Here is a 14267-nt window from a genome sequence, read left to right as displayed (position 1 = left end):
TAAACACAGTTGATTAAACAAATTGTGCTAATTGAATTAGCATGATTATTAATTGTTTTATCATCATGATCATGTACTACATTGTTTAAAAAACACATTTTTAAAGAGCAAAGCTACATGTAGCATCATAAATTTATTCTTTTTAGATTTAACATAGAATTTATATTAAATCACTATAATTTGTTAATACTTTGAACCCAAACTATATATTTTCATGTGAAATTTTTATATAAATTGTGCCCTGTTAGCATTGTTTTTCAAAATTCATTTGTGCCATACATGTTATCTAACTTACAAGTAGTAACATTCAATGGTCATTATATTTATTCCGCAATGATTAAGGACCTTCTAATCATAAGTCATATATATTTCGACACACATTCAATTGTGTTTTGGTTACTTTATTGTTGCCTAACTGTTGGGTTGATGCATCATTGATATATATATCCCACATCTCCTTTGATCATGTGCATTCACATACGACTGCAGATTTTTTGCATTTTTATACGCCCGTCAAAATTTTGACGGAACGTATTATGGTATACAAATGTCCGGTGTCCATCCGTCTGTCTGTCTGTCCATCTGTCTGTCCGTCCGTCTGTCTGTCTGTCAGTCCGTCTGTCCGGCATAAACATGTCGCACCGTAACTTGAGAACGACTTATCTAAATTTCATGAAACTTAATATAGTTGTTTTTTATGATGGTCAAATGATCTGTATACTTTTTGGTGAAAATAAGATTTAAACTTTTTGAGTTACGGCACTTTGTAACTAAAACAGGGGTCTGTTTTTTTTCACATGTCGCACCGTATCTCAAAAACGATTCTTGATTATTGCTTAAAACTTTACACACTTCTTAGTTATATTAATTTTAATATCTGTATACTTTTTGGTGATGATTCAAAATTTCATTTTTGAGTTATTGAGTATTTTGTAAAAAAGGGGGAGGTTTTTTTTACATGTCACTCCGTATCTCAAAAACGATGTATGATTATTGCTTAAAACTTTACACACTTCTTTGTTATATTAATCTAAAGATCTGTATACTTTTTGGCGATGATTCAAAATTTCATTTTTGAGTTATTGAGTATTTTGTAAAAAAGGGGGAGGGGGTTTTTACATGTCGTGCTGTATCTCAAAAACGATTTATGATTATTGCTTAAAACTTTACACACTCCTTTGTTATATTAATCTAAAGATCTGTATACTTTTTGGTGATGACTAAAAATTTTATTATTGAGTTATTGAGTATTTTGTAAAAAAGGGGAGGGTTTTTTTTACATGTCGCACCGTATCTCAAAAACAATTTATGATTATTGCTTGAAACTGTACACACTTCTTTTTTATATTAATCTAAAGATCTTTATACTTTTTGGTTTAATTCAAAATTTTATTTTAGTGATATTTGTAAAAAAAACCAGGGGGGGGGGGGGGGGGTTTCACATGTCCCGCCATGTCTCAAAAACAATAAATGGTTATTGCTTAAAACTTTATCAGAAACTATTGATGATTATTGCATAAAACTTCCACACAAGACGTCGGGCGTATCATGTGCTCATGGTGCAGCTGTTTATTTACATAATCATGATAACTATTTTATGTTAACATTCAATATGTCAGGAAAACATCACAAAAAAATCTATCTGTATGCATATTGTTTTATGTTAACATGGTATAAACTTTTTTAAAGTATTTTATGAAGCTCAAAATATTTTTTATAGATATAGTATTATCCAGTAAGTTCTCATAAAATTTAGAATGTAGGACAGAAAGTCACAGGACAAAAAGTCACAGACAAAAAGTCACGGACAAAAAGTCACAGGACAAAAAGTCACAATTAATTTTTTCTGAATATTTTCTTTGAATAAAAAACACTTATTTCCACAAAAATATTTTTGTATTTTTTTATAACTATTGTATATAAACCAACATTGTAAACAAACTTTATCATAAAAATATTAAAGATGATCAAATAATTGTTAAAAAAACAAAATGTCACCGTGGCTTTGCACTTAAATGGCTTCATTGTGCCAAGAAATATACCCTTTGCATGATTAAAATTAAATAAATCTTAATTTTTCAAATATAATGACACATTTCCTACACTTTAATATGATAATATGTATTAAAAAGTAAATATTTCAAGATATTTTTCTTATATATTCAAATAATTGTCAACAGATTATTTGTGACTTTTTGTCCTGTGACTTTTTGTCCTACCAAATTTGTGACTTTATCTCCTGTGACTTTTTGTCCTGTGACTTTCTGTCCGTTTACCAAAATTTACTGTGTTAACTGCATGGTATGTGTTGTATCTACTAATTTAGTCTAAAACAATTTTTTTTAATTCAAATTCAAAATTAACAATTAAAATATTTGTATTTACTGAATATGACCATGCAAATGTGACATTAAAATAGGTCATAATCAGGATGTTAACACTGGCTATGTGATAGTAAATAATCAGAAATTCTTATATACATGATGTAGCTAATATACAAATTAAGACACAATAGTTTATTGCCCTGGGGGATGATATTTAATCTGTCATTGGTATAATGATATGATTTTATTATAATGTTCACAAATTATCATGATTAAAATTGTCCTCTTCAAAATTTTGATAACTTTTTCAAAACAAATTATAATTTAAGAAAAATATGAAACAGCAGGATATATATTATTTTGGATATTAAAATGCAAATTTTTAAAGTAATCTGAATATTGAATTATTAAAATAAAATTGGGTAAATAACTAAATTAAATAAAAAAAGTGAGCTGCAAAGCATTATTTAATGCAAGCTGTTATAACAAATGAATAAGTAAAAAGTATTCAGGGTAACACAAAAGATTTAAAAATTATTAAACTCAAGGATTTAAAACATTAACTGGGATGGTAATAAGTCTTGGAACAATATTTTTATATCACAAAGGTTTATTCATTATATGCACTGGGCAAAGGTAAAGTCAACATCATCTACATGTATATAGTAACAGGGCATTTATTTATTTTATTTTTTCGTTCCTTAAACTTTTCTTTGTCATGTTTGTAGTATTAATATATTTCATATTAAATGATAAACATAATTAAAATGAACAAAAGAAATAACCTGTTGTGTTTTAGAGAGGAATAACTATGTCCATGATGTCGGACTTTATAGAATTGATGAAATAAAGTATGGTGTGAGCCTCAATGAGACAGTAACCCTTCAATGAAAGTACACAATCACACTTAACAAATCATTAATGCAGGAAAAAAGACAACACTAAATAGAATTTAAAAGATTTATTTTTCTTGTTAATAGGGACTTGAAAATAGAATTGTATTAGTGCTAGAATGTTCTGGTCAATCAAATGAGAAGTGCTAGTTGTTTTATCTAGGTAAATACAGTTATTGTAATTACATGAATTAACTTTCTTATTATTGCACAATGTATACATGTAGTATTATATATTTATTATTAGTTAAACATTTACTGTACTTGAGTCTAAATGTATATTTTATTTTGTAGAATCATACTGAATATGTATTGGTTTGACCATGATTCCCACTTAGAATATGACACCTGCTAGTACATGTGCACTTTGATGCATAGAAAATATAGATGTCACTGAGTCGCTCCTATAGCTGCAAATTGTGAAACAATGGATTATTTCATTATTTAATGCTAGTTATCTATTGTTTTTGGAAATTATGAATATGGCGTGCAGCATTATTCCATGATGATAATGTGATGTTCTGATTAAATTGGACAAGAAGAAAATTGTGCCTTGTACAAATAGGAAAATTACAAATTGTATTAAAGGAGGACCACATTACTGGAGGACTAATTACCTTGGATTATCATGATCAATTGTGAATTTGGAATAACAAAATTTCGTAGTTGCAGTGAATATTAATAGTGCAACCATACATGTACATTATTTCTGAATTCCATGAATACCCAGGATAACTATTCATTTGAAATAGCAATTTGGAATAATGAAAATGCATAGTTTCAGTGAATACTACTAATAAAAGTGCATCATATCTGAATTCATGAATACTTTTAATTAGTTGATAATCAGTCATTTTAATATAATAACAATATGGATAATGTGAATTTCTAGTTTCAGTGAAATTTACAAAACAGTACATGAATATCACATCTGAAGTTTAATATGTTGGCATTGCAATTGTTAACTACCGCCAGCATGTCCAGGGTGTGTAAAAAGATCTTAACCAACTATGAAGGTCTCGTGCAGTCCGTGTCAATTGTTTAGAGTCAAATGACTGCTTGCTGTACTTAAATTATTAAAGTCTGAATTAGAATTAAATAAAAATCTTAATTAGCATGATTAGTCATGTTAGTGGCCAAGTATTCATGGTTTTTGAAACAAATAAACCATGCAGGTACATTAAAGTATAATTTTATTATCCCTCCTGCAACAAAAGTTGAAGTACATGCATGCAATCCAAGAAATATGTATTACAATCTGGCAGTGGCTACAGCGTACCGTTTTGTATTTAAGCTTCACCAGATACATTTTAGAAGCTGAAATGCCTGGATACTTCCTTATGTTATGAAGTTTCTGTTATTGATTTGTCCATTGCACTTCACCTAGTTTTCATGGTACACTACATGTACATGTAACTGTTTACAAAAAAATATTACTGTTTGAACAGTCACAGTGAAATACACTCGGAAGTCTTAAATGTATAACATATGTATATTAATTGAGTTACTGGATTAATTGTTATGGTATCTTGAAAGGTGTACATGTCTCAGTGTCTGTCAGGCAGGGTTGGCCTGATCCTGACTTCATTTCATGGATCAGTGATTAAGGTTACTTCAGTTACATGTAATTTGTCAAGTTTGTTTCTCACACATGTTTAAAAATACTACAAGCAATAGGAAAAGTAAGTCAACTATATTTGGTTTATGAAATGAGTGTAAGGTGAATATGTCTAATTGCAAGACTTACAAAATGTACATCAGACTTTGACCCCAATGAAAATGTCATGGTTTATTGAACAATGCTTAGTTTTTGTGGTTTGATCTATTTCCAAATTTTTCTCAGATGCTACAGTATAAACTACATGTACATGCATGACATGTATAGGATCACTATTTTCATGATTTTTGGCATATTATTGGATATTCATAAGTTAGTTTTCATGGTTTGGATGTTAAGAATGTTAAGTCTATTTCACAGACAGTATAAATCACTAAATTTTGGGTATCATGGGTATGGAATGTCAGTTTGTAGGGTGTACATCATCTGTCTGGCATGGTTAATTTGACTGCAACTTCATTTTCAAAGGTTAATGAAAATTGAAAGTTTGTGTGATACTTGTACATGTAGTAAAACCTTCATACATGTAGGCAAAGCAGAGATGACATTTCAGCATTTGCACAGTCAATCTTGTTTACATCTGACACCAGTGATCATGTCTACATCTTGATTATACACATGTAGCTGCTTTTTGATAACAAAAGTCTGACAACTATTAACAATTGTTATAATTCATTTGATAATACTAGGTATTTTAGTCTTGTATAACATATAAAAAAGAAGATTTGGTATGATTGCAAATGAGACAACTATCCACAAAAGACCAAAATGACACAAACATTAACAATTATAGGTAACCGTACGGCCTTCAACAATGAGCAAAGCCCATACCACATAGTCAGCTATAAAAGGCCCTGATAAGACAATGTAAAACAATTCAAACGAGAAAACTAACGACCTTATTTATGTAAAAAAATGAACGAAAAACAAATATCATGAATATGTAACACATAAACAAACGACAACCACTGAATTACAGGCTACTGACTTGGGACAGGCACATACATAAATAATGTGGCGGGGTTAAACATGTTAGCGAGTTCCCAACCCTCCCCCTATCCTGGGACATTGGTATAACGTGTATACTGTATGATAACCAGAATAAGGAGATGTGGTATGAATTTCAATAAGACAACCATCAACCGTAAACCATGGAGGAACTTCAAGTGAAGTGATGTAATTGTTAGTAACTGTACATCCTTCAACAATGAGCAAAATCAGTTCCCCATAAGTGTGATAATGAAAAACTTATAACAGGCCTAGCTATATTGGATAATGTAACACGATGTAAACAAGTTCAGATGAGAAACCCAAGTTGGATTTTTAAACCATGTATACAAAAGCAACATTGATACGTCAGTGATGACAAATATATGTTCCGGGGGTTTGAACCCCCTTTTTTTGGACGATCAATTAAGGCATTTGAATGGGTACATGTAATTGGAACCCCCCTTTGTCCTGGGTTAGTAACAACCCCTTTTTAAAATGGCTGGATCCGCTCCTTGGCCTTCAACATGGAGCCTCGGCTCACACCGAACAAAAAAATATAAAGGGACCCAAAATATTGTCTGTACATAATTATCTATCTATCTATCTAGTAACATTGTTACTTTTCTTTACTGATTGAATAATATGTCATTATTGTACAAGCATTTATGGGATTAAATAATTTGAATTTGAACAATTGAAATGGGAAAATATTTTGGATAAACGTTAGTACAATGTAGTACATCTGATCAACTGAAACCCATAAGAGAATATCCGATGTCAGTCTGTAGACTTTAATAAGACCGGAGTCTGAAGAATACATCAAGTTATAAAAAGTGATGTGAAAAAAATAAAAGAATTAAGATTTGATTTCCCTGTCTTAAACAATGCGAGTTTTCATGTTTTGAACATTTGAACTTTCACTGGCGCTAGTTATTTTGTCGGGTCTTGAACAGTACGTCCATCTACTAGTATCTACATATGTATGGTAAATTCTTTGCGAAAAATCCGGTGAAAATATGAATTTTTCTCGCGAGTGATAATATTTTTTTACCTCAATCATGAATGCTGACGTGCTATTTACCTGCATCATGTGTATCAATTACAATTGAACTTCAAATAGACCATTCCGTTCAATGTACAATACAAAGTCGAGTTATTATTGAACTATTCAAAAATAAAATACGGTAAAATAAAGATAGATTTAAGATTTGTTTTCCATAGCTGCAAAAGATGTGTTAAATGTCTGATTTTTTTTTATATGTATAGAAATCAAAATGATTATACGGCAATATTTATAATTTTACAAGAAAAAAATGTAGCCCCCCAAAATTAGTGTGTGAAATAAGCCCTCAAGAAAATATAAAGCAGTTTTATATGGGGATAAGTTTGACAAGTGTGTGTATTAGGAGTTCCCCGCTAGGTTTAAAGTTTATCATACATGTATATTCAGCGTTATTATGAAGTGATGTGATTCGTAAAACTACGGGTATTGAAAACAACCGTGTATGCATGAATGATTTTACACCTAACTAATTTAATAAAAAAATAATTAAATTGTTATTAAGATTATATAAAAATTGTCAACTTTTAATTCAGTTATAAACTTAAGATACATTTGGTAACAAATATATTGGGTAACGTTTTTCGATTTTTCTGTTAGTAGTTATCTTTTATCTAGTGAAATTGCAGGTATCTAGTGCTGGTTCCGATTTTATTGGTTCGAAGAGATAAGGGCGAGGAAGTGTTAAAAAAATATATAAATTCAGCACATTCACTAAATAACCGAGGAATACAAAAATGTGTTCAGCGGCAAATATTTCAAAATACTTTTTTTTTAAATCAATATCTATCTAAATTTAATGTATTACATTGGAGTGATAGTTGTTTCTCTTTGTCACAACCTTATATTTCACACAGTAATTTTTTTTACAAATAATTGAACCTATATCCCTGACTGTTAGACATTTTGTATCCGTGACTTTTAAGTGTACATGAAGATCAATGTTTGGAAGTTGCTACGCTTATAAATTAGCTATGCCTATACAATGGTTGTAGCTATCATATTTTAACTGTTACAACTTTTTCTGCGTTTAAACAGTTTATTTAGGACTGTTTCAACGTTTTCCGTGTTGGTACAGTAATTAAATGACTGTTACAACTTTCAAATGGTTGCATCAGTTTTATTACGACTGTGACAACCCTTTAGGCGTTTAATCAGTTTATTTATGACTGTTGCAACGTTTTTCGAGTTGGGACAGTTGTAAATAAACTGTTACAACTTTGAAATAGTTGTATCAGTCCTTTAATAACTGTGACAGTTATTTCTTGCGTTGTTACAGTCGATTTATGTTGTAGACAAACACTTTTAAAGTTGGGACAGTTACAAAAAAACTGCAGCAGTGAAATTTAACAACTGTTACAACTTTAACAAACATTATCAGTCTTAGAACGACTGTTACTGGTATGGACAGACGTTTTTTCGTCCAGTAGTGCTGTGTGATGGAAACCCAACAACACAAAAATAAAAACAACAAATGACGTATAAATGACAACATAACATGGATTCGTTTATTTTTAGGGTTCCAATTTTTGTGGATTGCTGAAAAATTGTACTTTTGTGGATATTAGTTTTCATGGTTAAGCCAAAAGTCTCCACACAAGCCTATAGAAAATTTGTATTCCATTGATTATTTAAATTTGTTGTTCATCTTTACCCAAGAAGTCCATAAAAAATGGTATCCCACAAATAATAAACTATTCACAGTATGAGGTTCAGCTTTAGGCAGGTGTCTGCACACAATTTCAAGCTTGAAATTACTTGCTTTGAATTCACAGCAGTAATTTAGACGGGGAAAAGTTTAAAAAACATAATTGAAACTAGGAATTTAAGATTCTCTCTTTTTTTTACAGATGGCCGAAGAACTACTAAAGAATGAAGTTATAACATACGATAATATAAAAGACCTTATAGGACCTCCTCCACATGGAGAGAAGAATAAAATAGAACTTGTTAATCCATTAGCTGTTTCTTCTGACATTGATAATAATAAACCTATGGAAGATTCAGCTGAAAAATAGAAGTATATGTCATAGATGAATCTTATTCACAAAGATTAAGAGTAAAATGGCTGTGATGTTAAAACAATCTGCTTCTGGTGTGAAAACAAATTTGGAATACTGAAAAGCATGACTTACTTGTCATGTAACTTGCTTCAATATCATTCATTTTATTGATTGTAGACATTTCGTTACCTACTGTAATAAATATATCACAATGTGAATAAGGGGTCTCTTTTATTGATGGTATCTCCTTGAATTGTCATTAAGTTTGGAATCTTAGTAAGGTATATCAAAACATTATAGGGGTAGCCTATACAAATAAGTAGATGTGGTATGATTGCCAATGAGACAACTCTCTGCAAGAGACCAAATTACATAGAAGTTTTAAACAACTATAGGTCACCATATAGCCCTAACAATGAGCAAAACCCATTCTGCATAGTCAGCTTTAAAAGGCCCAGAAATGACAAATGTAAAACAATTCAAACAAGAAAACTAATGGCCTGATTTATGTACAAAATAATGAACATAAAACAAATATTATATAATGCAACAAACTACTACCACTGAATTACAGGCTTCTGACTTAGGCGTATTCTACCTATTTTACAAACTATGTACAATGGCACCAAATGATATGCATTCTTGATTGAAAAATGTATAAATCTTCAATTGCTGAATAACATTGTAATGAAGTCTGAGATGGATGAAACTGTTTGACACACATGCTCCAATGACAGAGATCATGATTCATACTAATAAACATTCACAACAAGGAACAACAATTGCCACATTTCATGTTTTTTTTTGTCATAGTGAAAACACAATTAATCTGAGCATCTATTCTCTAGCCTGAGAAGCTAATACTTATGCTACAAATAAAACAAAAAAAGAGTCTACATCTGAATTTTCAGTGAGTCTTTTTTTCAAAATTATGAATCTTATGAAAATGTCTTTCCCAATGATTTGAGGCGAAAACCTCTAAGGTTTAGTTCATAGTTACTCAAACTGACAGAAATTGTGCAGAAAGGTGCTTTCTTGCTGCTCAATCAAATACTAGATGTGGTATAGTAACCTTATTTCAATACATGATCACATAAAATGAGAGAGGACCATCTCTATAAATTTTAAAGCCATTATAAATAGACTGCAATGTGTGCTGAAGAGTGGTTTTAGGATGCTAAATCAAATTTGGCATATGGGATTGCAACCTTGCTTGAATAATTGATCACATATGATTAAACATGTTAAAGGACATCCATATTGATTTTCAGGTCCATAGTTCCAAAAATTGATTGCAATTTGTGTTGAAAACTGCTTTGCTGGTGCTAAATCAAATACTACAAATGGGATGGGAAAGTCCACAATCAAACCAATAACCTCGAAACAAAAGGTCGCCCTGGACGAACACATACACTCACAAAATGAATTTTACTGAGCAATAATTGTAAATCTCTTAAAGAAAATTTATCTTTTTGCAACCAATTTTCAACCAAACCAAAAACTTCCTTTAACCTGTCCTTAGTAATAGATAGAGTACAACTTACTGTGTCAAATAGCATACCAAGAAAAACCATAGAAGTAGAAGGAAGAGCGTTTTTTTTTTCTAGAGACTTTCCCAAACCACAGTTGTCAAATACTTCACCCAAAATAGCGTACACATCAGAAGTGTTTTCGTTTACGTCACAGCTCGCTAGATCATCAAGACATTTAAAAATTTGTTAACCATAATGAGCGCCAACTATAAAACTTACCGCATTAGTCACCTTTTGGCAAATTTATGCAGCTGACCTTAAGCCCATGGACAATACCTGATAAAAAAAGATATGATTATTCCAAGAAAATCCAACCAAATGCCAATCATCAGGATATATTGGAATCTGTGTATAAGCACGCTTTAAATCCCACTTAAAGCACAAAGAACCAGAACCTTTCTTTCTTATCAACTTCACCAACGAGTCAACTGAAGGATAAGAAACCTTGTTGGATTACACAAGTAATTTATTCATATCTCAGACAGTGTATACCTTCAAATTCCCTCAAATTTAGTTATTAGTTTAGATGAATAATCTCCTTTTTTAAATTCTTTTAGTTATACTAAACATTAGCCAAATCGCAAAAAACACAAAGTACAAAAATGAAGCTGTATATGATATTGTAAATTTCAGTAAAAATTGTAAGACTTACATGGAACATTAATGCACGGTAAATAGCTAGGTGCTTGGTGCTACCTAATCGGAAGATATTACCGTTCTTCATCAGCCTTCAAATAAATAATTGGTTCAATACAACTATAGGAACTCCCTTTACGGCTTAAACTAGTCCACTTTTACTATGAAGTTTCGTAAAAAATTTCATCCTAGAATGGAAAGTTGATATGCACTAAGTTTTTATTCAAAGGTCAAAACATAGGGCTGCGCGACATATTTTCAATATTTATATGTCCCGAACGTCGAAGAGTTAAACTTATACTACAACTCTGAACTGACATGCTGCAAGAAAATTGATTTCTTAGTTCTGGTTTTAAAGGGGTGCACAAAATCCTAATAAGGCAGAATTGGAATGAGTGATTGCAACTTTCTCAATAAATCATTTTTTTTTTATCGGAATATATAATATTTTAAATCGGTAACAATGCGATTTAATTGTCTTGAAAAACTAACGGGCTCCGTAAAGACCAATTACATCACATATTTACCTCATTAAATAACAGTTATTGTATACAGCGTCATCTATAGCTAATGGATTGAAATAGTTTATGCGACGCTTATATTCTGTAATTATTCTCATCAGGAACACTCGGAAATTGTATGTTAAAAGCTTACTCTTATAGGGACAATAGCTAAAAGATATGAAAAAAATAGAATATGATTTAGTTTGGTTCAATCATAAATGAGAGTGAAATAATGAATTTATTTTTCGCTTTTAGTATCCAATTTGGTTCAATTTTGTCAAATAATGTGAATAATTCGACCTCATTGAATCCGTGTTCATGTGACCTTTACTTCAACCAATTATCAAGAGATGAGTTACGCATTTTTTAATCGTGTTCAGTAATTAAAAGGAAAATCATGTCAACATTGAAAGTGAAAAAAGGTGAAAATTTCGTTGACTGATTCGATCCCCCCAAAAAATCATTTTTATACAGGCTAAAATGTAATTATCTTCTGTTTAACACGAAATCAAACAGACATAGAAAAATCCAATTGCACGAGGTCGCTATCTATTTATATTTATGCTCATATCGGCTTATATGACCATCGGCCGTCTATGGAGGTCATCTCGATAGTAATAAGATGGCGTCTAGACTTAAATACACACGAAACTCTGATAAATATTATCGAGTACATGAATTGTTAACTGTTTATTTAAGACTGGATATACGTTTTATTATATCAATCAAATATTAGAATTAGTGTTAAATCGGTGAACATTATTTTGACTGCTAATGGCCCTTTAAAATAAACTTTACAAACAACTCGGATGCATTATCTAAATCATACCAGTTCCGAAGTAAGCAAGTCATCCGTAATGTTGTTTTTTTTTGAAAGAGAGAAGAACAGGAAAGTCACGTCATCAAGAATAAATAATCAAAAAACTGTATCGTTGTACGTGGTGTATGATAAATGAAATAAATGTAAACCGTTTATATTAATAAATGATTCGGTCAATGTTTCAGTAGAATTCCCTTGACATCTAACGCTTTATGTTTTATTATCTAGTCAATATTTACTATTTCTAAATGACACTGCATTGAATTGTTCGTATTGTTACATTTTAATTATTTAAAATAATTGTTACCAATGAACTGTATCTGATCGTCACGTTACTTTATAAATGAAATAGGGGATGCGGTTTCATATACTGGGGAAAAATATTATTTCAGCATGGAACTTAGAATAGAAGAAACAGTTATTTTTATACTTTCAATATTTTCTGTTCGTGCAGATAACTGGTAGTACATTATATTATTATAATTTGTTTTTCTTTCAATTATTGAATAAAGGAGTACATATACAACATATAACAATCCCGATCATCGCATTTGGTGTGTGTATGTCGCTAATCAAGATGCAAAATAAAAGAAAATAGTTAACTAACAAATTATATAATTTTGTGTCCTAAAACATTGGAGTGTGGGGATGAGAATAAAGTTGTTTTAGATTAGTTCTTAGCTTATTCAAATTAATTTAATATTTCTTGCAAATGTTTTGCAATTAGACGTATTTTCTGTTCTTCAAATTGGACTCTTAAATACCAATAGTAATATTAAGACTTAGAAGAATGAACCTAAACAGTGACATATTTCCAATCCCCAAATTGTTTGATAAATATTTAAAGTGGTGAAGTAAGTGTCATAAACCTTTTTATCTCAAGTACTTCAATTAAAACTGAAAAAGACAATCACACAAGACTGGTACGATTTTTTGTAAATTTTACTGAAAACTGACTTAGATCCCTTTTTGTTTTAAATCTTCGAACAATACCATAGTGAATCTGTGCGCAAATCACTTGTTTCCGTTGTAAGAATAATAAATTAATAAGTTTCCGTCAAATGATAAATAAAGGCAACAAGAATCGATTGAGAGAAAACAAATCCGGTTTACAATCTAAAACCGAGGGAGACACATCAACTATAAGAGGAAACCAACGGAACAACTGAAACACTGAACTGCTACAAAAACAAACACCAACATGCATAGAAATGGACTATTTGATAACAACTGCCATATTCCTGACTTGGTACAGGAGATGTAGAAAAAAAGAGTGAGTTGAACTTGGGTTTATGGCTAGCCAAACCTCCCGCTTATATGAAAATGTCAACAAATATCGCTAAAATGACAACAACTTGACAGGAATACAGTACATACAAACGCAAGAACACTCAGCACAGAAAAACGCATACGTACATAATATCATAGTACACTACAACCTGTAAACCGCAGAATAATAACGGACATCTTCCTTTAACGGCAGCAAATTCACACTCGGCAAATTGTCATTTCGGGAATAGGTCACGTTCGGTACTTAGCAGACAGACGACATAGATGTTAAACCAAATCTCAGTCGTGGTAAAAAATGTAATTTATACACGTATTATCAACCCCCAAAAAATTCGAAGTAAACCAGTCATTCATAATGTTTTTATATTACGGTGGAAAGTTGGAAAATCACATCATATTTAATAGAAAGAGCAGAAACTGTACCGTTATACTAATTTTGGTCAGTAATTGTAATTTTTTTCCTGTAAAATCTAACTTATTGTGTACAGCATACAACTGTCTATATATTTATCCAATATTATATTTTAAACGACACTGTCATCGTCAATTCATGAAATTTTAATTTATAGAACAATCGGCAAATCAACGGACTGTTACT

At 30.9% G+C, this 14267-nt stretch overlaps 1 protein-coding gene across 2 annotated transcripts in view; it reads left to right on the top strand.

Annotated features, from left to right (window-relative positions):
- The window catches only part of LOC139523131 (mitochondrial inner membrane m-AAA protease component paraplegin-like), a 133005-nt gene that overhangs the window by 39157 nt on the left and 79581 nt on the right, over positions 1-14267 (top strand). The window contains exon 19 of one of the 2 annotated variants that reach the window (XM_071316928.1): positions 8736-9106. The exons of the other annotated variant lie outside the window; for it this stretch is intronic. Coding sequence (XP_071173029.1) covers positions 8736-8903 — 168 coding nt within the window. The 3' untranslated portion in view covers positions 8904-9106. Of the gene's footprint in view, positions 1-8735; positions 9107-14267 lie in introns of those variants that run through there. 2 annotated transcript variants of the gene reach the window in all.

The sequence above is a fragment of the Mytilus edulis genome, chromosome 5 (genome assembly GCF_963676685.1).
Source record: "Mytilus edulis chromosome 5, xbMytEdul2.2, whole genome shotgun sequence".
NCBI lineage: Eukaryota > Metazoa > Mollusca > Bivalvia > Mytilida > Mytilidae > Mytilus > Mytilus edulis.
Note: the sequence above shows the minus strand (reverse complement) of the source record. Positions and strands in the feature narration are given on the sequence as shown.